We start from the raw sequence: 24,512 nt of genomic DNA, 5'->3' as shown, positions 1-24,512 counted from the left end.
AACCACTGAGATTTTAGCTTGGCTTTCTATTTTTAAGTAAAATCAAAGTATTTGTTGCCAGCAAAAATGAAAGTTCTTGTGCAGTTTACTTTCTCAGTAAACATAGTGACTCTCTTTAAGCCAGCTAGTATCAAGTGAAGTTAGGAAAAAGTAACAATATTGGCAACAGTAATTTCCCATTAAGGAAAATATTCCTCTCTAGCCATTAGGAATAGATTTATAACCCAGTGAAAAAGAAGAAGTGGGTCACCTGGAAATCTCAGGTTTTGCTCTGTATAATTCTGGATGATCCAGTTGAGCCCATAAATATGTAATTTCTTTTGGGCTTATATTAAGATCTTTATCTCAGTGAGAATAATTATCAACAAGTTCCCCTGGTTAATTTAGAGAGTATGGGGAGAGAAAAAAAAAGCTGTTGTGGAAACTTCTGAAAACATCTTTTTGTGGAGCCATATAATGAGAAACTGTATTTTGTTTGTTTTGAATGTGTGACTTGATTTTCAGGGGTTATAAATATAGTTCAGCTGAATTGGAACTGAGAGCCAAGTCAGAACCTGTTCATGATGGGCCAGAAGGTATAACTTATTTATCTAAGGTATAAGCTGGAAGAGCTGTGTGTACAGAGCTAATTGAGTGATTTATTCTAATGTGTACGAAGTCCACACAATGGAGAACTAGCCTGGATGTCTTATGTCAGAAATAACAACTATGTGATGTAATTTCTCTCATTGTTCTGCTCTGAGATGTAAAGACTACCTCAGGAACATCTCTAATAAGCAGAAATGATAAAACCTTTTATCAGTTGAAGTTGCCAAAATCACTCCTGTGGCCATTCCAGGAGAAGCCTATATTGCAGGTTGCATGGGAAGTTAATTCTTTCCTATGTGCGTGAGCCTTGTGCTTTGGAAAGAAGGAGCTGTACTGACAAGGCATAGGCAGTTTAAAAACCTGCTGTGATTGCTGTAATGGTTGTGCAGAAAGGACACATGGAGATTTTTTGTGTCCTCATATTAACATCTTTCAATGAGGGTTATATTATCAAATGAAGGAATGAATGTAGAGGGAAATAGCTCTGTAGAGATAACCATTGTTTGTTCAGAATAGGACTTCACCATCTGTAATTATCTACTGAGATGTCTGATGGTGCAAAAGGGATGTTTTTGTTTTTGGTTCAAGAGTGTGGAATTGAAGGGGGACCATATCAAGTGTGTGAGTCACCTCAGATGTTTAGAGATAGGCACCTCGCAGAGTGCAAGAGGAGGCCACTCCCTGCATTAGGAAAGATAACCAGCTTTGTTGGTCAGGAGTTCAGCTTTGTGCAGGTTGATGTTGCACAACAGCAAAACCAAAAGCTCGGCCAAACCCCTTGATGAGTCAGGCTTTCTCATTCTCAGCTAAACAGATTGGAAGATGGCAGAGAATGTAACATGCCTCCTGTGCTTTGCCATCCTAGATGGGTCAGATGTGCGAAACTGTGCAGTTCATCTGGGGAATGGGTGAGCAAACCAGGAACTGGGGCTCTGCACTCAGGCAAGCTGAGTGACAAATCTATACAGGGCAGATGGAAACAGTTGCAATGAGTCACTGCCCATCCTTAGGAATTCACAATCACTGCTTGCTACAAAAAAAGTCTTAGATACTTTCTCACCAAATAGCTGGGCTGCAGTATTCTTTTCTGCTCTTGATAGAGGAAGAAGGCACCTTTCACTCTTGTTTTGTAGTTAGAGTTCCGTGTTCTTCTGCTTTATTTTAGATTCTCCATTTTTCACTGCTTAGAAGTTGGGAGCCAATGTCTGACTGTGAACGTGATATTTTAATTAGAGCCAATTTGAAGAGGTGTTTTAGGACAATGAACAGGGAATGGTTTTTCACATAGGAGTTAGGATCATAGGATCAGAGAATGGCTTGTGTTGGAAGGCTCATACAGTGCCACATCATATGGTAGACGTTGGAAAGGAGGAAGAAAGAGCAGGAGAACAAGGTGTTCCAGCAGATTGGTTGTCAGCAGTGAAGGTTCTGCTCCAGCATGGAGTTGTGGAACAGCCATGGGAGCCAGACTGGGGCTGGGCTCAGCAGTGTTGAGGTTATCTCCCTGCTTGGTGATGTAGTGGGACTGTTTGCAGTCCTGCTAAACCCAGGTCAAGGTTGCGCGTTAGGCGTGAGTAAGGCCTGCCTGCAGCTGTAACTTGTTTTTCAGTTTCTGAACTGTAAAATGGCACTGGACTTGGCAGGCAAAGATTCGCCGGATATAAGTTCCCTCTTTAATCTATGCAGGAATTTAAGTGACACGTGGCTTATTTCTCCCTTAACTTCTTTTCGGTTGAGCTGGCAAACTGTTTTGTTATTCACAAGGCCTTGAGGAGCTGGCTGTCTTGGAAATGTTCTCATGCTCGGGCTCCAGTACACCAAGCTTGCACTCAGAGCAGATTTTACAACCCAAATTATAAACTCATGAAAAGTAGTGTTTATAGTGGAAAGAATGACAGAGCTTTAATTACAGCTGTGCTATAGAGGGATTGTTTGTAGTGAGCTACTGAACATCCAAACTGCACTATAATCTGCAGCCGGGATGCCTCGGGTGCTGCTGAACTGCTGTCTTTGTGTTCTTTCTCTGCATTGTGTTCATCAGCTGTATGCTAAGGAAAGCTGGGGACATTGCTCAGGTGCCAGAAGGTGGGAGGGGAAGAGCAGAGGACTGCTATTTAGTTCAAGGATACAGCAGCCAATTTTGAACTCTCAGAGCAGACTCCAAAATGTGCTTTAATCGTGCCAAGAAATGGAAGAATAAGTGCTGTGTCTCAGCTGTGATTGTTCATTCCTATTTTTGTAACAGAGTTGTGGTGACCTGAGTTAAAACCAAGCAATTATTGGTACCAAATGAGCTGATTCTGTTGTTCTCTTAAACCCTGGCAATTTTTGCTTGGCACCCTTGGCAACATCTCTGCTCAGAGGGAAAATACATTCAGTCTTTTACATGCAGGACCAGGGAGCAAGGATTTCAATGTCCTGCTGCAGGGGCACTTGGGCTGGTTTGAGAGCAGTGCTGCAGGGCTGGCTGTGCAGCAAGTAGCAGACAATAGGAGGAATAGGGGAGGATACCAAAAACTGGATCTTGATGAAGCTTTGGAATGTGACTACAGGGGTGGGGGTGTGGGGGTGGTTTGGGAATATTCCCAAGACATTGTTAAAAGGTTTTGCAGTTGGAGCCATGTGAGTTCCAGACCCTCAGCTTGTTTTTATCCCTCTCTCTTTGTTACCTTTGATTTTTTCCTACTGAAAGGCTGGATGATGAGGTCTCCATTACTTCTTCACTTACTGTTGCTTTCTCCATGGAGTCAGTAAGAGCAGACAGTAGTGTTCTGTGCCTCCAGAGATCAGCCTTTACCTCCCAGGTACATTTGTCTCACCAAGTGTTAGTTCCTGTGCAGGCTCATCTGGACCCCTTTATAAAGCTTCTGTGTCATGACTGTTGTATTTGGGTTGGTAGTGATGGGTGGGTGTCTGGGGGTACTTCATGTGCTCTGGATTTTAAAGACTCTCATAGTTTGAAGCTGCACTTGTGGATGAGGAAAGATGTCTGCAGGTGAGCAGACGTTGCATGAAGATGAGAGACTGGAATTGGGGAGCTGCTGGTGAGGTGGGAGATGGGATTTAGCACAGAAGAGGAACAGCTTCCCTACAAACTCATCTCTGTGAACCCAGTGAAATGCACACTTCTTTCAGTTGGGTTGTATTTATTCTGTAGGAGAAGCAGGGGAAATGCGAGTCACCCACAGTGATGTACACAGTATGCATGTGGAAGCAGAGGCTCAGCTGACGCATATCTTACCATCACTGTGCTGTAGGATGATTTAAATGCAGTAGTGGTGCAATGAGCTTATCATGTGGTTGGTATTTCCGCTGTGGACTGAGTTCACCTTAAACAGTGTTCGAAAGCTGAAGGGTGGTTTATCATAAGGTATAAAACAGACCTTGTAATCCCATCACTGCCCTGCAGAGTGGCAGGTGTTATCTGCTGTCACATCTGCAGCAGCTCACACTGTCTGGGAACAGGTTTGGGATTATCTCAGTCTAACAAAGCACTTAAAAACAAACAAAAACCAAAGCAGACCGCATTTGTCAAACTTTCAGCCAGCGTATGAGTGTGTGTGTGTGCCTCATCCTGGATGGTGTGGTCAAGATCCAGAAAAGAATGGTGGGAGGCACCAAGTTCTGGCAGCCCTTCACCCTTCCAGCCCTGGAGATGTGTGGGACTGGCAGTTCTACATGGCTCTGCTCCTTCTTGTCACGCAGATGGTGCCAGACGCTGTGTACCAGATGGCCGTTAGGTTCTCTGGGAGGTCTGAGTGGTGACATGGTTGGTATGCTCAGTACAGCTTTTCTGTTCAGTGTGGTAACTGTGTATTAAAAACAAGGGTTGAGGCTGCTCCCCTGGAGGAGCAGATTTCTTCCTGTGGCTGTTTGTCCGGATGGATCTTCACTAGGAATTCAGACTGGGTCTCCATGCTCTTCCCACTGTACCTGCGCCGTTCTGCCTTGTGTAAGATCATTGAGGCTTGATTAGATGGAAAGGGGAAAAAGAAGGGTGAACATGACTCCAGCCTATTTGTTAAATCCCTATGAGGGAAGCAGATCCCAAGCCCTCCTGAAATGACTGCTGATGTGTTTTAAATGATACAACAGTGATGATACCACTAAAACCCACAGATCAGACGAGCACCCTTTCACAAAACTGCTCCTTTAACTCTGCCATCGTCTCAGCCCTTTTCCTTCTCTGTACAACCAGTTGTAATTTTGCAATAACACGCATTTGAGAACCAGTGTATCTAATGTGAGTCATGTGCTCGGGATAATGGCATTCCAAGTTGAATGCGGTTCTGATTTCTGTTGCAGTTGGCTGGGACAAGGCTTTCTGTAATGACGTGTCTGAGCTCGCATGCCTTGCCCTGCACAAATACCGCGTTTTGTTATTCTGCATTAGGTGAGGTGCCTCTGGGGTTGTGCTCTGCTGCCTTCCATGGGGAGGTGGAAAAAGTACCACTGCAGCACTGAGCAACATGGCCTGGGTTCTTTGCTCATCCTGTGTTGGATGGTAGCTGGTGTTAGCTTCAGTTGTATAACAAGTTGTATATGGATGTTGTAGTCACGGATTCTTAGAACACACTGAAATTGAGAGGGAGTTTTTGTGTGTTTCTTTTATTTTCCTTTCCACTAAGGTATTGAAATGACCTAGGGTGTTCTGATAAGAGTCTGTCACCTAGCAGTGTATTGCATAGGAAAAGCTACTGGTAGAATAAGTTTTACTACAGTGTGCTTGCTGTTTCTAGGAGTTAAATCAATCCTACACTCTCTCCTTAGTCACCAAATATAAAACAACAAGGTTGTTAAAAAAAAAAATCCCAGGGAAAGCTGTGGATTGCAGAGGGAAGTTCTTTATTGCCTTCATTAGCTGTCGTGGATTTCATCTTTCACCTTCCCACCTAATGAGCTGGAAGCTCATCCTTGTTTTTCTAACTGTTGCGTGAAGAACTGAACTTTACCTCAATCCCAGAGTCAGGACTCATGACCTTTGGAAGCCAGCCCTGATTTAGAAGGAATTTGGTTTGGTCATGATCCATGTGTCTTCTCTGAAGTTAAATCTCAGTGTGATGTGTTAAAATTGAAGAGAATGTGCTGAGGGAAGAAGGCAGAGTGAGCTATTCGGTGATTTTTTTCCAAGCACAGTAAATATAGTAGCCTCAGTATTGAATCCTATGCTCACAGGTCTGCCCTGCATGTCCTGTCTATGCCCCTGGCAAAGATCTCACGTGGTCAGGATGTGTGCATGTATCGCATCAACAGCTGAGAGCTGGGAGCTGCTGCCAATGAGAGGATGCCCCACGGCAATCGATCAGGACTCTGAGTGCATACTCTTTGGCTTGGGAGCTCAGCTCTCAGCTCCTGATTTAAAGTTTTACATGGATTTTGTGCAGAACGCCATGTCTCAAAGGAGCGGGCTGGAGGCACAGTTTGTGTGTCGTTCAGGAAGCCCAGTTGCTGACTGGGTGGAAAAAGGATCTGCTCAGAATCTCATGTTGTACTTTATTATGCCCTTCCTTTCCTCTTGCTTCAAAGCCAGCCAGCAGACTTGCAAAATCAGGAGTCAGTAAAACTGCTGGGAAAGAGGAGATCTGTTTTCATTTAAGTGTTTCTGCGCTGTAGCTGCTATTTTGTGGTGGGGTGGGAGCATTGTAACAATACACAACAAAAGGCTCCCTACCAAATTTGGCCTTTGTTTCCCTGTCTAGTCAAGTAATGTTTAGGTTGATGGTAAATTTCTTTGCATTAAAAGCCAGGGTGCTGAAGTAGCAGTTGTGAAAGGGAAGATGATTTTTGGTGCTGGGTTTGCAAGGTAGAGTGCTTGCCCTGCTGAAAAAAAGCTGCTCCTAGTAACCAAATAAGGCATCTTAGCTTGCTAGTTGAGCTCAGTTTCTTCCTTTCCAAACAGCAGACAACTGGTTATCCATAAGAATATTTTTAATACTGGAGGTTTTTGCCCATTTCCCTTGTTATTTCTGTATGATAACCTCATTATTAATGATTCTCTCTTAGCAGATGTATCGCTGGGTTAATAACTCCTCTTCCAGCTGTACTCTGCAGTAACTTCAAATCCACTGCTGCTACCTGCCCCATTGCTCAGCATTCTGTATTCCAACCTTTCCATTCTTTACCGCAGTGCTTTGCGTTTGTGTCTACAGCTGTTAAGAATGTTACCTGTATGAGGACCAAAGGCCTTCTAGAAAGGACAACTGAAGTGGTATCCTGAAGTGGTGAATGATGGAGGCTTTTTTGTTTGTTTGTTTTGCTTGTTTTCTGCTTACCAACACTCTATGTAGTTGTTCACTCACCTGCATATGAGAATGTTTGGGGAGGCTGTTGCAAATAGCACAGATGGATCCTTTCCACTGTCTCCTTTGCTTCAGTGTGTTGAAGAATCCACAAATGGGAGAAGTTGAGGCTGTGTTCTGATTTCTCTTCAAATGCAGTTGTTTATTGTGGTTCTGTAGAAGTCCCAGAGAGACTCATTAATTGGTTGTTATGATTTATTTATTTATTTTTGTGGGTGTCGAACGTGAATGAATTATAATTTTCCAGTTCCTGCTTTCTTGCTGTGAGGGTTTTTCCTTTTTCATAGAGAAGGAACCAGGGGCTGGGCTGTGGTTGCACACAGGAGAGGTGTGCACAGACACTTCTGACATTGGGTGATAGAGATTGGTTTTGTTCTGCCTTTTGGTTGTTTCTCTTTGGTTATTTTTGGGATTTTAGCCATCAATTTTAACTTGGGAGTGATTCTGAGAGGGAGTTATGAGGAGCCAGGAGAGGGGCTGCCGGCCCAGAACCCTGAGTTGTGGAGGCAGCCCTGTGGAATCACAGAGTGCGCCCTTGGCTTCCATGTTAACTAAGCACAGAGAGGCATTTAAAATACTGGGAACAGAGCATATTTCATTGCACTGTGTTTGATTCTACATTAGAACTGTTGTTCTCTTACTATTCCAATACCCCAATTTCAACTTTCAGAGCCTCTGAGAAGATACAAATCATACCACAGCGATGTTTACAGTACTTCGAGTGAAAGCCCATCCGTTATTTCTTCAGAAGCAGATTTCAGGCAAGGTAAGATTTCAGTTTAAGAAATAACAAAACAAAAAGAAGTGAAGATAATTGTTTAAAAAAAAAAAAAAAAGATGAAGGAAGTCTAAATCTGTAGTAGGAGGCTTGATAATTACCACTGGCCTGAAGTTGTAAGATGATCTCATATAATTACATAATTGTGTACAATTCAGCACAATTGGCAGTCTGTGCAGAAATGAGATTGACATTTCACACTCTGAAAGGGAACTTGTCAGGAAAAGGTGGAAATGGTTAACTTCCCTGGAGGACTTGATCTAAATGGCATGCAGCCTTCCCAGACACAAAAACAATCAAGCTGTTGCTGGTGTACAATTGTAGTAAATTGCAAAAGCCTCATATGGAACACGTATGCTTTAATTATTTGGGTTTCAGAAGGTTTCTCTGTGCTCTCAGCTTTCTCCATGTTTTTGGCTGCCCTCTTCCTAAATGCTGAACCAGAGTCTAGGAAGTGGAAGCAAGCAGCAAGTAACAATCTTGGTCTTGAGGTACAGCTCCTGTAACTCACTTCCCTTCCATGTCTTGTCATTCAGACCAGGCTGCTTGTCAATGTCTGCCCAAAGCCAAAAATTTCTGGGGTCTGTACAGGTGAGAGAGAGCACCTTTTGGTTACCTGCACTCACAGAATCACAGAATCACACAGAATCACAGAATTACCCGGGTTGGAAGGGACCTCAAGGATCATGTAGTTCCAACCCCCCTGCCTGGCAGGGCCACCAAACATACGCATTTACTAGATCAGGTTGCCCCAGCGCCCCGTCCAACCTGGTCTTGAACACCTCCAAGGACGGGGCATCCACAACCTCACTGGGCAGCCTGTTCCAGGACCTAACCACCCTTCTAGTAAAGAACTTACCCCTAACATCCAACCTAAATCTTCCCTCCTTCAACTTAAAACCACTGTTCCCCCTAGTCCTGCTATTATCAGCCCTTTCGAAGAGTTTACTCCACCTCCTGGGAGTAAGTTCCCTTCAGGTACTGAAAGGCTGCAAGGAGGTCACCCCGCAACCTTCTCTTTACTCCAGCTGAACAAACCCAACTCCCTCAGCCTGTCCTCATAGGGGAGGTTCCCAGCCCCCTGATCATCTTTGTGGCCCTCCTTCTGGACCCTTTCCAAAATTTCCATATCTTTTTTGGTACTGAGGCTACACTGACACAGTACTCCGAGAAGTGGGCCTCACGAAGAGCAGAGTAGAGAGGGACGATCACCTCCCTATCCCTGCTGACCCACCCCTCTCCTGATGGAGCCCGCAGGACCATTTGCTTTTCTGGGGCTGCCAAGCGCGACTGCGTTGGCTCAGTGTTAAGTTTTCTCCATCTATCGGAACCTCCTAGGTCTTTTCAGCCGAGGCGCTCTCAATGACAACTCCTCCCACCTGTAACAGGTGCCTGGGGTTCTTGTCCGGCCCCAGAGTTGCAAAACCTCTGCACTTTGCGTTTGAACACGCTCATAGATGTTCACCGCAGCCAGCTTTCCACCTGCACATCGGTCCCTCATGAATGGCCAATCTGTTCCCTCCTCCGTATCAACTGCTACCCACTCAGCTGGGTGTCATCAGCAAAACTTTGCTGATAGGTGCACTCCATTCCCTCATCGAGGTCATTAATAAAGATACGTTATAAGAGCGACCGGTCCCAAGACAGACCCTTGAGGGACGGCACGCTCGGTTACCGCGGGCCTCCGACATGACACTAGAGCCAGTTGACCACCGACCTCCTGCGTCTCCGGCCTTTCCAAGCCAATTGCCTTATCCATCTAGTTGTCCCACTCCCATGCAAAAATCGTCACCTCCCTCCAATTTGGAGAGTGAGGATGTGAGTTGGAGGTGCCATGTCAAAGGCCTTGCTCAGGTCCAGGTAAATGACAATCGGTCGCCTTCCCTCATCCCTACTCAACTGCCGTCACTCCCATCATAGAAGGTCCACATAGATTTAGTATAAAAGCATGTAGTCCTTCCCACTGGGTTGAAGCCGCGTTGCTGTGCTGTCTCGGATCACATTGCTTGTCTTTATTCGTCAGATCAGGCATTTCGTCAGGAGGATCTGGTTCCATAATCTTCCCAGGCCAGGAGGTGAGACGTCACCGCGGCCTGTAGTACCCGGGTCGTACCCTGCTCCCTTCTTGTAAATGGGAGTGACGTGACCCTTCCTCCAATCATCCCGGGACCTCACCTGACAGCCACGACTCTCACAATATGATGGAGAGCGGCTCAGCAACCACCTCAGCCAGCTCCTTCAGGACCTGGATGCACCCCATCTGGCCCCATAGACTTATACTCATTTCAGTCTAAGGAGGCACTCCTCGGCCTTGCTCTACCCTTACAGTGGGGAGGGATTTACCTCCTTGGTCCCCACATGGAGGGATGGGGGTGCAAGACTTAGGACGTGAAAAAGACCTAGAATCCTGACCACCAGTGAAGAGCCGGGTGAAGAACTCATTCAGCACCTCAGCTTTCTCTTCATCTGTTGAAGCCATTTCTCCTTTTGAATTTACCAGAGTAGGTACGCCCATTTTGGCCTGTCTCTTCTGGCCAATGTACCTGTAGAAGGTTTTCTTGTTGTTTTTCACATCCCTCGCCAAGTTCAGTTCTGCCTGCGCCTGGGCTCTGCAAAACAGCTGTAATGTAAAGAACAGTTTCAAAGTCTTCATGTCCAAGAGCTCTCCTGCTGCCTTTGTTCATTGTGGGTACAGTCAGAGAGGAAAGCAAAATGCTTTGCAAAATCAGATACTAAGTGTAGAGTCTCAGCACTGCTGCAGAGGACTTATCAGCAAAAGAGGTGACTTGTCAACAGGAAAGCAAGTAAGTCTATTACCAAAAGGAGAAAAGAATGACCACTATTTCATAAATCATAGAAAAGTGTCAGATTTCAGAAACAGAAATTAAACACGGGAGTTCAGCGATGTGTTGGTTTCCTAATTCCCTTCTTCTGAACTGCAGCACTATGCTTTACCTTGCTGCTCTGATTCTGCTCCAAAGCAATTTTTAAGGTGACTCTGCCACTTGTACATTTCGTGACTGAAGAAGAAACATTTCAGGCTGGAAAGTTGTCTGTGTGTGGTTTTGTGGTTTTGATTGGATAGGGTTTTCTTGTGTTGTTTTTTTTTTATTTATTTAATTAGGCTTGCCTTAGTATTCTTCCTCAAAGAGCTTGTGGTATTGTTACCTTCATTGGAGGAAGCAGTAAGATCTCTGAGAACTAAAATGACTGCATAATGATTGCGTGTCTAATATCAGGAACACAGAAACCAGATTCTTTCTAAGTTGTCTTTGATGAAAATCTAATTAATCTCTGCTAAGTCCTTAATGTTAGATGGGATTGCTCCTTATGCTTTGTTGCCCATTTCTATACTAATTTGTCTTTTGGTTTGCCAGTGAGAAGAAATGAAGGATTCAAGAGGGATGATGCTGGTGGTGCTTTGCCAGGTGCTGATGATATCTCTCAATCAAGTCAAGCACATTCTCAGAGGGCAAGGTAAGCCATGTGAAAGCAGTGTTTCTTGGAATGCTCGGTCTCTATCGGAGAAACTACTGTCAATCTGCAAGCAGATTTTTCATGGGCTTCTGTGTAATGTTAGGAAACTGCATGTTGGACACTAAAATCATTTGAGAATTGCATAAATTTCAGTATACTGAAATCATTTGTATTTTGATTATGCTTCTCTGAAGGTTTTATAAAGTACTGATATCAGTAAGTATTATTTTGATGTGTGCTTACTTAATAATGGAGCTATAATATATAACTGCTTTAAAATAATCCAGCAGCTGTCCATGTAGTTGCTTTGTCTGACAAGCACTTGGTTTCTGTTGGTGTTCCATGTTGTCTTTTTGCTTTTGTATAATCTCAGCACTGACTAGGCAGGCCCATTTTACTAAGTATTAGTACAACTTCTGCTTTCTGAGTTGCCTTTCACTGTTACATATATATTGGAATATTAAGTCTGTACATTATTGTGTTGTTGTTTTTGGGGTTTTTTTAATTTCTTTTACAAATGCTGTTCATCAGTACTGCTTTAAAAAGTGGGTTCTACTTTGTACTAACCTTAGTACAGCAGCAGCTGCTCTGAACATACCTGCTGGGTCCATTGTAAGTGTCTGAGCATCTTTCAGACATGGACCTTTTAGTCAGATGTTCTTTTAGTCTCTGTAAGATGCTGAGTCACTGTGGCATACCTATAATAATCCATTCAGTAGGATTGAAATTGCTTATATTGTGGAAACAGAAGAGGCTGGGACATGTTTCCTTTCTTCACTGCAACAACCACCACCATCTCAGCAGCCTTCTGTTTTGTTTGGGATGGCTCAGGGGAATGATAGCTAAGTATTTTAGGATATTTATAACTTTCTATCATGGTGTTTCAGGGTACATTTGGATCTGAGAGACAGGATGTCTCAGGAGCAGAGGCAAGCAAACTACGCACTCAGAGCAGCACAGATGGCTGTGGGTCCCGTTCGACATACACACACTCACACACACACACAGGTGTCCTGCACTGAATTACTTGCCCTGAATGCACCTGAGTGAGGCAGGGTCTAAGATGATCTGTGGGGGGAGTGCAGATTAGCAAAAGAAAGGTGACTTGGAAGTGTTATTTGGTCTGCTGAGATGACACACTGCTTTCTTAGCACTTGTACCGTGCCTGAAAACTGTAAATTATTTAGAAATATGTGTGTTGGCAATTAAATGTAATGGCTTTTCTTGTAGTGGGAAAAGTATTTAAGCATTGCTTAGCTGGGTGAATACTTCTTTGGTGGTTGGAATGCATGTAACCCTGGCAAATCACAGAATCATTTGAATTGGAAGAGACCCTTAAGGGTCAGCTAGTTGGACTCCCCTGCAATGAACAGGGACGTTTGCAGTTAAATCAGAGGCCCATCCAGACTGACCTTAAATGTCTCCAAGGGTGGGGCTTTTACCACCTCTCTGGACAACTGTGTGAGTGCTTCAGTACCACCCTTGTGTAAGAAAACTTCTTCCTTCTATCCAGTCTAAATCTACCCTCTTTTAGTTTGAAACCATTTCCTCTTGTCCTATCACAACAGACCCTGCTAAAGAGTCTGTCCCCTTCTTTTCATAGCCCCCTTTTAGATATTGAAAGGCCATTATCAGGTCTCCCTGGAACTTTCTCTTCTCCATGCTGAATAGTCTCAGCTCTCTCAGCCTGTCCTCATAAGAGAGGTGTTCCCTTGGATCATTTTTATGGCCCTCCTCTGGATGTTGCCTAACAAGTCCATGTCGTTCCTGTACTGAGGATTCAACATCTGGATATGGTACTGCAGATGAGGTCTCAACCAGTGCAGGTTAGAGGGGCAGGATCACCTTCCTCTCCTTGCTGACCACGCTACTTTACATGCAGCCTGGGATATGGTTGGCTTTTTAGGCTGTGAGGACACATTGCTTGTCCAGCTTGCCATCTACCAGTATGCTCAAGTCTTTTTGGCTGAGCAGTCTCTGTCTTTACATCCCCCAGCTTGTACTGATAGTGAGAGTTGCCGTGATGCAGGTGCAAGAGCAGGAGGTGATAGGGAGTAAAGGGCTCTACATTTCTGCTTCCAGTTGTATGCCACCTCAGTACTGCGCTAGAATGGTCAAACAGTTCACTTACCACTGTGTGCACAGAGTCAGCTCAGAGCTTTCTTCATTCCTTTGCCATTGTTTCTTTCTTTCTTGATGAGCACTGTGAAGTCAGCCCTGTTTCCACAGTAGGTTTGAATTCAACGCATGGAAGCTGCCAGTTCAGCACTGTGGCTGTACTTAAGAATGAGCCAGCAGTAATTCACGGATGCTTGATAGAGAACTTTTATTTCTGTTTGCAAAACATTTCAGAAACTGACTGTAGTACGTTGTATGGAAGCGAGTCACGCTGCTGTCAACAAATCAGGCCCATTATGGAAGTGGAAGTGCTACCATTAAAGATTAAGGACTTTCTCATGGTTCATTTCACAGTGCATCATTTCACTTTATATTGCTCTTTTAAGACTGTGTTTTTAATAGAGCTAGTTCGTGTACATATGGAATTCTGAAGAATACTACTCTGTATGCTCAGCACAGAATCATCTGCTGCTTTGCAATGGTGTGAACCTTACACTGATGTAACTGCAGTCTTCCTCCAAGGCCTGGTATTCATTTGAGTCTGGTGGTGTTGCTTGGCTTCATATCTGTGCCTGTGCTATAAGATACTGTTCTACAGCTGCACAAGAAATGGCATAGAAGGTACCACAAGTTCCTTACTGATTTCCATATTAGTCCCCCCCATTTCCTTAGGCTAAAAAAAGCTTTTTCTGCTGAAGAACCACATGAGTAATTATAGTTAAGATATTTTAAAAGACTAAAATCTTAAAAGCAAATTCTACTTTTTTGTAGACCTATTGCAAAACAGCAAAGCAGCTAGGATCAGAATTTGTTGCTACAATAACAGTTTGATAATATCTCTGTTAATTACATGAGCTGAATGGGAGGCAGAGCTGGCTAGCTCCTTCTTTGTCATTCTCCAACTGCTACTAAAGGTTTGCAATTCAATGCCATGTAGAAAGGAGTACCATCAAACACAGTAACAGAATTCAGCAGGGACATTTCTGGGGATGCAAATGCACTGTTTGTATCCAGAATACTGCATGTTGCTTCTTCAGAATGTTCTGCGCTGCTGAAGACCTTGGCTTTTCTGACTTCAGAAACACTCTTTCAAAGTACTTGCTAACAAGTAGTTCTAAGAAGCACATTCTCAGAGGTTTGGGGGTTTTGGCTCATCATTTGATTTCAGGGTTTGGGGCAGTATGTGACTGAATCCCCAGCTTGAGTCCTTTCTGCAGATGGGAACAGTTTTAGTGCTCAGAGATACCATCTATACTTTGGTGCATTTTAAATGTACTGCTCCTGTAGCATGTCATTAGAGACAGTCAGTTTAATTACCTGTGGAATGAACTTCGTACAATTGAGGTATAGCAAATGGGGGAATCTGGATCAAAGGGAATCTGCAGCCAATGCTAAGCAAGCAGTAAAGCTGCTCATTTACCAGGCTGTGGGACTCATGCTGCAGCCTGCTTCTGAGCTAGAAGAAGCCATCAATTTTTTTTTAGTAGTTTTAGAGTAAGGTGAAACCCTTCTTGTGTTCTGTCACCGCTGTTACCCTTTGAACTTCTCGGAATGCTTTCCTCGTGGCAGTGGATTATGCCTGTTTTTCCTCTTTGCTTCTTGTATTTCTGATTTTTGTCCTTTTTTCTCTTTTTCCTCCTTCACTATTTCTTCCTTTTTCTCTCTAGGAGCAGCTGCTGACACGGATCTTTTCCTTCTGATCCCTTTCCTTCCATTCCCCACTACATTCCATGTACATCTCCGTTCTCTCCTACCCAAATGCATCACTCTTTCTCCATCTCTTCCTGACCTTCCCACTGCACTATCACAGAATGTCCACCCGCTTCCCTTCTTCCAGCCTCCTCCTCTGACCCAATCTGTGCTAATTCTTGGTAAGTACACCAGATGAGGTTCTGTATACGCTTGCTGCTTATGGAGTCAGCCATCTGTGGGTTAATGAGCAGCTGTAGGGCTGTGATTTGCACTCAAACACAGACAAAAATACAGAGCAGCAACCAAGTACTTGCCTCATGGGGAACCAGAGGAAAAACACTTTTATCTGCTATGCTATCTGTTAGGAATGGAATTTGGAGTTTTTGGAGGGAGTAATGATACCTGCATGTTCACATTTCTACCTGTATCTGTCAACAGTATCTTCTCTACTGACAAAGGAGAGGTACAGTCCTGGCCTTGGAAACCTGACAGTGGGCTGTACTCCATAGAAAGCTGTCTACCTGAGCCTGGCATTGTTGCATTTAGCCAAGATGTCAATTTGCTATCTTGAACTGATGACAGCATTTGTGTCCTGCACCAGGAAAATGCCTGAAGCATTACATTTTTGAGCTTCCTCCCACTTGCCCCCATGCACTATTTCAGAAAAAGGCACGTGAGTTAAAAAGATAAAGCAGTGTGAGGATACTATTTTGCACAGTAACTTCTGATTGCTGTTGCATACGTCTGCCTGCTATTGGAGAGGCACTTTTTGTTCAGCAGTTGGCATTTTCACTCATGTGAAAGTGCTTTCAGATAAAGCCAGTTGTAACACGCCTCACTTTTTCATATCATCTTTGATAATTCACAGATACTTATGTTCAGAAGGTGTTTTGGTTTTGTTTTGTGTTGTGCTTTTTCATTTCAGGGCCCATCCTTAGGCCTTGATCTGGAGAACGCTTGCGGGCATATTTAAGTAACTTCATTGTGAATATTCCCACGTACGTTGATCTCAATAAACCTCCTCTCTGCGAAAAGCTGAGATGGTGCACAAGTCCCTGCAGGTCTGGGGCCTTTCCTCTTTGCTGTGTCCTTTTGGGCACACATTATTAAGTTTGTTACAGTGAGGAGTGGAGGAGGGAAAAGGGGAGCACTGTTATGAAGGCCCATAACAGTGGGAAGGATAATGGGTTGACATGAATGCGATCTTCCATTTCTCCTCAAGAACTTACCTGAAATTCCATTTGAGGATTCAGTGTTATTTTGCTTTGTTCTTGGCACATTGTTGCCATTTTATTATTTGGGCTTTTCCACAGTAATATAAATTGTATTTTAAGTGTGCTTTTGTCTTGTCTGTTTATTGGCCAATGAAACTTCAATCTCAGGGAGTTTCAGAAGATGTTCTGTGTGGTTCTCACTTCTGGCATTCATTAGATGGAACTAAATGTGACGTCATGCCCACAAATTATCATAGACAATGGTGCTGTCTGCACAGAGGCATTTTCTTTTTTTTTTTAATTGATTTGTTCATCAAACACATTTGGGTTCTGATAAGAAGCAGCTATAGGAATTGTTGAGTCCTAAAAAGTCTCAGTAAATGACCTTCTTACTACCAATGTCTCTACATCAGCGTCAGTGAAGGACTTGATTTTACATTTGTCTGTATTCCTGAGTTTCAGTGCAGCAATGTAAAGGATTCAGAACTCTTTCCATGTTTTTCATTGCTCCAGCGTGCCATCAAATTGGCTTAGCTTAGAATTGGAATTATTGACACAACTGATGATGGGTTGTTAGCAAAGTGAACTGAGCTTGCTGTTGTGCAAATATACCTTTGTTAAATGTGCTTTCTGGTGGATGGAAGTTCTGTTAAGTTCCCCTACCTACTTCTGTTTAAAAATTGTCTCTGTCTGATTCTCTATGCAGGAGAAGAGTGGTATTTTTTTCTTGCTTTAGGATTTCTAAAGAAGCCTTGATTCATTTGTTTTGAGTTTTGGGTTTAGAAATGTTTTTCCTTATGTATGGGAGAAAGGGAGAGGAGAGAAAAATATTTTGGTTTTTTTTTTCTCCTATTTTTGCATTTCCAAATATCTGGATTTTCAATAAAAAACAGCATCCATCCACCTAAAATGGAATGTGACTTTTTTTTTCCCTAATGAAAATAGATAAAATTTCAGCACGTGTGCTGATACAAGAACTGGAAACTAATTTGCTGTTTTCTCAGAAATAGTGGCATTTTTTATTTTTCTTTCTTGCTTTTTTTCCCCCTGCTGCTTCATTTAGACTCTTATTTATTACCACGCCTGTGTATCAGTGAAGCCATTTTAGCACTTTAAAATAAACATTTTTTTCCTGTTCAAAAAAGATGAAAACATTTAATTATCCTATTTATAATAATGTAGAATGCTGATATGTAGGCACATCACGTATTTTTCAGAGTGCATTTGAGCATTCATTTTTTTATACAAATAAATGACAGTTTGCAGTTGTCAAAACTTGGCATGTTCTACTCATTTTCCATACTGATTGCTTGCTGTAGGGTCCTTCAGTCCTGATGTGCTATATTCGTCTCCTGGCTGCTGAATAAATGTTGAGTTTAATGCAATATTTGTTAGGGGCTCGTTGATGTTTCTGATTTTTCACTTTGGAAATTGCTTAATGCAGAAGAATGTCTGATGCCTACTGGTAATGACTTTTATCCCCTCTGACTGTATAGCAGGCAGCATGAAGCATCATTTGACGGCAATCTCGTCAGTCAAGAAGCGATGCTGAAGCGCCAGGAAGAAGAAATGCTGCAGCTGCAGGCTCGTATGGCTCTCAGGCAGTCCCGGCCCAACCTCTACTCTGGAGATGCAATCAGGTCTTCTATGCTGGACATCACCAGAGATCCGCTCAGAGAAATAGCTCTGGAAACAGCCATGACTCAAAGGAAACTGAGGGTAATGCCTTGATCGTGGGTGAACTTCTGTATTCTTTGAAACAGAGCAGTGTCTCAGCTGAAACTGAAGTATGTGAGATTCATAAATCAGGTCTTGTAATAAGCAGTCATTGGTAGTTTGGTGTTGCCTTCTAGGAGAGACTTTGGAGATCTTGTTGTATTAGTGGGCAGGTAGGCAAATGCAGCATCAAAAGATAATGAAACGAACAGCAAGATGCAACTTGAATGTGCATTGAGTACTACAGTATCCAGCAAGGATAAGGTGCATTTTTCTCCTATATCCTGTCATGTTTTTAACCAGTTCTGTTTGTATTGGTTTCCCTTGGCAGAACGTAGATGTGTCCCACCACCTTCAAAGATTGTGAAATTAACAAACTGGGAAGGTAAAGACACCAAGAGGATGTGTTTTACTCTTGGGTCCACCTTGAAGCATCATGCAAGCTCCCCTTTGCTTTCCCAGCTCTTGCTAGGAAAAGTAAAAGAGGATGAAATATGAGATTAAAGAGGAAGAGGGAGACAGAGATATAATATAGGCAGATGGAGCGCTGATTGTTGGATAGATGGCAATTTGATGCCCCCTGCTGCTGCTTTCATTTCATTGGATTCTTTTTTTCTGGTTTGGATGGGAAAATATGACACGGGACCTAAATATGAATTTGCTGTCCCCTAATGCAGAGTTTGTCTCCAGATGCTCGTTTGTCTCCAGTCCCAGCATTCTGACTAGTTTATTCACGTAGGCTTTAACCAGCAATTGTTTGGATGAAACTTGGGCCTGTTGCTTAGGGCATGATTTAAATCAATATTGTGCAGAGGCCTTCTTTAAGCATTTGGACAGATTCTTTTGTAATTTCCAGGAATAACCAGCAGAATACTTGTTTGCCTACAGGCAAGGAGAAATTGGCCAGAATCTCTGCATGAACCTAGCAGGCAGAATTACACTGAAGCATTTTAGCCTTTAGGAAAAAAGAGTTGTATGTTGCAGGCAGAAGTTTGCCGCCAGCACAGAGGACCTTCTCAATGTCAGGCAACTGATGACTGAAAGAAGCCCATATGATCCTGATATGCAATGTGCGCCTTCTATTTTCAAGGAAGACAAAATCAGATTAAAGTCCTAGCTTTTTGCCCTCAAAAGGAAGGACAACATAATAGTGGTAATGTCATCAACAGCATGGCCTGCCAGTGTGTCTGGCACGCACGTGGGTGAAATGAGGTTGTTCAAACCAACCAGCTCTTGGCAAGAATTCCTAGCGATTTTCCAGTTTCAGCCTTCAGTTCTTATTTAGTACTTACAGGGCAGGAGTTTACTGTGCCTCTGTCTCTTGTTCCAGTAATGCAGTATTAATTTGTACTCTTGTGCTTTGCAGAATTTCTTTGGCCCTGAGTTTGTGAAAATGACGATTGAACCATTCATCTCCTTGGATCTGCCAAAGTCTATCTTGGTAAGAAAGGGACTACTAAGCAGTTGGTGGCAGGGAAAATATATTTAACCAACAAAGGCACCTTAACCATGAGGCTGAACCTTGGGATATTTTTTTTCATCAAACGCAGACGAAGAAAGGGAAGAATGATGATACAAGGAGGAAAGTAAATGTGATGCTTCTAAGTGGACAGAAGCTGGAGCTGACCTGTGACACCAAAACAATTTGCAAAGATGTCTTTGATATGGTTGTTGCCCATATTGGCTTAGTGGAGCATCATTTATTTGGACTGGCTACTTTAAGAGGTAAGAATAAATATTTTCTGGAGCAATAGGTATGAGAGCTAACTACAGGATGTTGGGAATAATTGGAGGCTGCCTGGCACATACAGAGATGTCACTTTGAGTTACACGCTCTTGTATGAGGCAAAATACATTCCTCAGGGAAGAAAATGTTTACTCAATAAAAGCCTACGTTTGTCTGAGTAACAGCATCTCAGCTGGTTCTTTTCGGTTGCTGAGTGTTCTTCACTATTGCTTGTTGCCTTCATGCATGTTGCTGTCTAGTGCCCCACAGAAGATGTGAGCTGGGTTTAATTGGTATGTTCTCACAGCCTCTTGGGGGCAGCCCACAGGCATGCTGGGGCATATGGTAGGGCCTTTTGTACAGAGTAAGATGCCTTCAAACTAGATAAATTTGTTTCTGAACTGTTCATTTTCTGCTGTTAGAACAGACCAGATGTTGGACTTTACTTTCCCCAAAGGGGAGAAGATCACTTTGGCAGCACTAACGTATTGAGACCCACGTTTCCTGTTTTTGTGTCTAGCAGGATATCACAGAACTGTAGCACTCAGAGTTCTGGCATGAGTTGGAAAACCTGAGCAGCCTGAGAGCCTTCTTCATCTGTACTTGGCTCCCAGTGCCTTTGGCAATTCAACCATGAAAATGTTTATAGAAGTGCAAATTGGACATAAATAGTAAGGGAGGGAGGGAGTGACAGATTAGGAATTCCTGTGGGTTAAGAAATTTGAAGGATACCATGGTGCCTGATTCATAGCCATCATGGAAGATGGTTTTTCTTTTTCTGCTCTCATATTTTTTTGTTAACTAAAAAAATATTTCTCCTGCTGTTACTCAGTGATCCCTTGGATCCTTGATAAACTGTGCTTACAATCCATTGTTGGGACAGTGAGGTTTTGTGATGGCTGAACTGAATTCCAGAATTGGAAATTCTGTCCTGATCCTCCAACTGGAAAAATGACTTTGTTCTGTTTTTACCCATGTCCTTTTCTTTAACGTTCATGGCAGACAATGAATTTTTCTTCGTTGATCCTGACATAAAGCTGAGTAAAGTAGCTCCAGAAGGATGGAAAGAAGAGTCGAAGAAAAAGAACAAACCTCCTGTCAACTTCACTCTGTTTTTTCGCATCAAGTTTTTTGTGGATGATGTCAGTCTTATACAGTGAGTGTATGAACATCTTTTTAACCTCTTAAGCTCTGAACTTATGGACATAAATTGAATATTTATTGAGGACTCCAAATTCCCTAAAAATAAGAATACCAAAGATGGTTTTTTGTGTCTTTTCTTTTTTTTCTTTTTTTTTCTTTTTTTTTTTTTACCTTCTAGGCATACTCTCACTTGTCACCAGTATTACCTGCAGCTGCGGAAGGACATCCTGGAAGACAGGATGCACTGTGATGATGAGACAGCTTTATTGTTAGCATCCCTTGCTCTTCAAGCTGAGTATGGAGATTACCAGGCAGAGGTACATCATAAGTTTCATCTCTGTGAAATGATTTTTTTTGCTGCTTAATAAAAAAATGGACTGTGAGCTACTGTGCATCCTTCGCAGTTCCATCCTGGACAGGAAAGTCAGCCAATTGGTAACTGTAGTTTTCAAGTAGTCTAGCAGAGCTTAGACATGGGACTGCTGCGGAACCTAGTTCAAGATCCAATTGTTGAACCTTCCTTATTTAGTGGAGAAGGATTCAGGCTTGAATAGGCCTTCAAAATACAAGTGAAATTAAACTCTGGGTCAGCACTGGGATGCATAATCTCTCCCCTTGCTCTGTCTAAGTTTACAGATATGTAGTTCTTTTTAAAATTAAGTCTTTATGTTTCAGGCATATCCATGTAGTCCATTGCATATGGAGACACTGTTACAAAAATGTTTTGTATTGTAGGTGCATGGCATGTCATATTTCAGACTAGAACACTATGTCCCAGCTAGAGTGCTGGAGAAACTGGATACATCCTACATCAAGGAAGAGTTGCCAAAGTTGCATAGCACTTATGCGGGTGCTTCTGAAAAAGAGATAGAATTAGAATTCTTGAAGGTAAGTGATAGTGGTTTGTTTCCTTCATCAGACTTTAAAATTCCTTTTGAGAAGATGAGTGCATGGACTTCAAGTAAAGTAGAGGAAAACAGCTGGAAAGGAAGGAAGCTGAAAACATATTCTTAAAAGTTTGATTGTTACAAGTGAAAAGAAATCATGATTGATGAGAGAGAAGTCCTTTCACTTTTTTTTCCATTGTCAGTATTGCTCTTGCTTTATCTCAGATGCAGTAGTTAAAGGCAACTACTGATCCTCATGTTTATGCCGAAGGAAGCTCTGATTATGAGGCAGCACATCCTGCATTTCCTTCATACTTGGGTTTTCTTCATCTTTGTGTGGAGGATGGGGGAAAGAATTTAAATAAGGAAAAGTTTTATTACAGCTCATACCCTTTGTGCTGCTTGAGATACTTGGTTTGAATCAAGCCAGAAACATTACTGAACAGACTTCCTTGTGCAGATAGCCTGAAAAATGATGGGAAGACTGCATATAATCACAGGTATACTTAGTTTATTCTAAAAAAGCCAACTGAGAAATGTCATTATGGGTTTTGCTGCTGTTGCTCATGAGATAGTGATCAGATACTGCCTTGACTCAATGCATGAAAATGAACTTAGCAGGTAAGAGTTTGCAATTAAGCCACTGGATAACTATGACATCTGCATTTTCTCGGTCACTTTGAGACCACAGTGGCAGAGGGGATCTCAACTGTTGCTCATTTGGCAGAAATGTTCCTGTAATTGCTAAAAATTATGCTAAGCAGGAGCAGGGAACTTGATCCTAATTGAATCTAGGCTGACCAGTGGTGGGGTAGAGAGAGAGCAGTTGGATTTCCTTGGCTGATACGTTACCACAGTCCCTTCAGCAACGAATGAAGAGACTGAATGAATGAATGACTAGGGGAGCAGAGTGAGCAGAGTTACTTCTTTTGACTGTCTTTGCTAACATCACAAAATGGAAGTGGAGATCTCATTCTGCATCAAAGGAATTCACATACCAAATTCATCTGACTAGTTACAATTCATTTTTAGCAATTAGTTTGTGGAAAGTTCAATTTACCCAGAGGTTTTTATTGTTTGTACTTCAGTTGTGAGTTTTTAGATGAATCCTTGGTTTATGTGCTATAGCATTGCTGTTACAGAGCCCAGATACTACTGAGTCTTAAAGCCATCTAGAACAGTTTGTATTCAATGTCTTTGCTATTGTAACATCTGTGCACCGTGTATAGTCAATCGAAGAGGAAGCTTCTTTCCAAAATTCATCTCTGTTTTTAGTACTTGCAATATCCTTCACTTCAGACCCTTAGAATTGTTATTGCATTGATCTGTACAGCTGTGTCAGAGGCTCACAGAGTATGGTGTTCACCTTCATCACGTGTTACCGGAGAAGAGATCGCAGACAGGCATCCTGCTGGGGGTGTGCTCCAGAGGAGTCGTTATCTTTGAGGTTCACAATGGTGCCCGCACTCCTGTGCTGCGCTTCCCATGGAGAGAGACAAAAAAAATTTCCTTCAGTGTAAGTTGGTCTCTTACCCTGTACCTGTGTGTGTCCCTTTCTGTGTTTCTATCTCCAGATCCTGTTTCTTTGTGTTCATTATTTCTGCAAATTACATTGCACTACTCTACAGCATAATCTGTGACGATGTCTTGTATGGCTGAGCCATGAAAACAGTACTTCTAGCTCCCATAACTTACTGGAATGCTGTGCCCATTTCTTCTGTACTAAGGTTATCAGTAGTAAACTGATTAAATAATAATGAAGTGCCATCTCAGCTTGCTCAGAAGTAGCTTCTTTAAAATGCTTCTGTGTTAAGCTCAAATTACTTTCAGGCCCTATGCATGTCTTCAGTCAATGCATTTTCTTCAGGAAAATTTGAATGCAGTCATTGTGCACAAGCAGATTAAAAGTTCTTCGTAGGGTAGAAGAAATCAGCATCTTAAACTCTTTCCTTTTTTCCCCCCATCATGTAGAAGAAGAAAATAACATTGCAGAACACATCAGATGGTATCAAGCATTCCTTTCAGACTGACAACAGTAAAACCTGTCAATACCTTTTGCATCTCTGCTCTTCCCAGCATAAGTTCCAGCTGCAGATGAGGACCAGGCAGAGCAACCAGGACACTCAGGACATCGGTAAGAACTGTGCTGTCATGTTGGTTTTTAATAATAATCTTTATGTGCTTTTATAAGAGGAGAAAAGCTGGACTTGAGCTTTGATAATTCCACTGCATGCTACACAGGTAGCTCTGCATTTGCAGGGGTTGTACTCCAGAGCTTTTATTATGAGAACAAGAGGGAGAGTTGGCAATTGCACAGAGCCAGCAGCCAGGAACAACTCTTAAGTAAAAGAAATCTAAAAATAATTCATTAATAGTGCCTTCTCATTTGATTAATGGCTTTTGGTACATTTAAGAAAAAAAAATTAGAGGTAGTTCTTTAATATGATGTTAAGAGTTTGTCCAGTGTGAAATGTGTTGAGTTGCTTATGTGAGGTTACAGATAAAGTAATATAAACACAATAGAGCAAATAAAGAAGGAAGCATTGTAATGGTGCTGTGTCTGTAAGCAGTGAGTGTGGCTGTCTTTATGCTACTTCCTTTTTGGTGGACCTTGCTAAGGAGCAACACTAATGACTTCTCTGCCAGTTTTCTTCAGATAGGAATTGCCACCTGGTTTGTGTATATAAAAATAGCAGTGTTCTTTTAGGAACAAATAAAAATCTGCAGAATAGAATCATTTAAAAGCAAACAAAGTTAACAACAATCCAGCAGTCTCTGTACTAATTAATTTCTGTCCTGCTTGGAGCAGGGTTCACTTGGCTGGTGGCTGGCTGGCCTTCACTGCAGACCTGAAAGTGATTTTTGGGTCAGTCT

At 42.5% G+C, this 24,512-nt stretch overlaps 1 protein-coding gene across 8 annotated transcripts in view; it reads left to right on the top strand.

The window, feature by feature from the left end:
- PTPN13 (protein tyrosine phosphatase non-receptor type 13) overlaps positions 1-24,512 on the top strand; it is a 97,189-nt gene that overhangs the window by 45,699 nt on the left and 26,978 nt on the right. For 5 of the 8 annotated variants that reach the window (XM_015861658.1, XM_015861655.2, XM_015861657.2 and 2 more), the window contains exons 8-17: positions 7,558-7,653; positions 11,043-11,142; positions 17,663-17,885; positions 19,249-19,323; positions 19,433-19,607; positions 20,611-20,764; positions 20,930-21,068; positions 21,487-21,639; positions 22,972-23,154; positions 23,610-23,772. In XM_015861658.1, the coding sequence (XP_015717144.1) occupies positions 7,558-7,653; positions 11,043-11,142; positions 17,663-17,885; positions 19,249-19,323; positions 19,433-19,607; positions 20,611-20,764; positions 20,930-21,068; positions 21,487-21,639; positions 22,972-23,154; positions 23,610-23,772 (1,461 nt within the window). Of the gene's footprint in view, positions 1-7,557; positions 7,654-11,042; positions 11,143-14,938; positions 15,132-15,994; positions 16,014-17,662; positions 17,886-19,248; positions 19,324-19,432; positions 19,608-20,610; positions 20,765-20,929; positions 21,069-21,486; positions 21,640-22,971; positions 23,155-23,609; positions 23,773-24,512 lie in introns of those variants that run through there. The other 3 variants (XM_015861654.2, XM_015861660.2, XM_032443982.1) reach the window with 3 other exon arrangements.

This window comes from Coturnix japonica, chromosome 4 (assembly GCF_001577835.2).
Source record: "Coturnix japonica isolate 7356 chromosome 4, Coturnix japonica 2.1, whole genome shotgun sequence".
Lineage (NCBI taxonomy): Eukaryota > Metazoa > Chordata > Aves > Galliformes > Phasianidae > Coturnix > Coturnix japonica.
The sequence above is the reverse complement of the archived record's forward strand: the minus strand, read 5'-3'. Positions and strand labels throughout refer to the sequence as shown.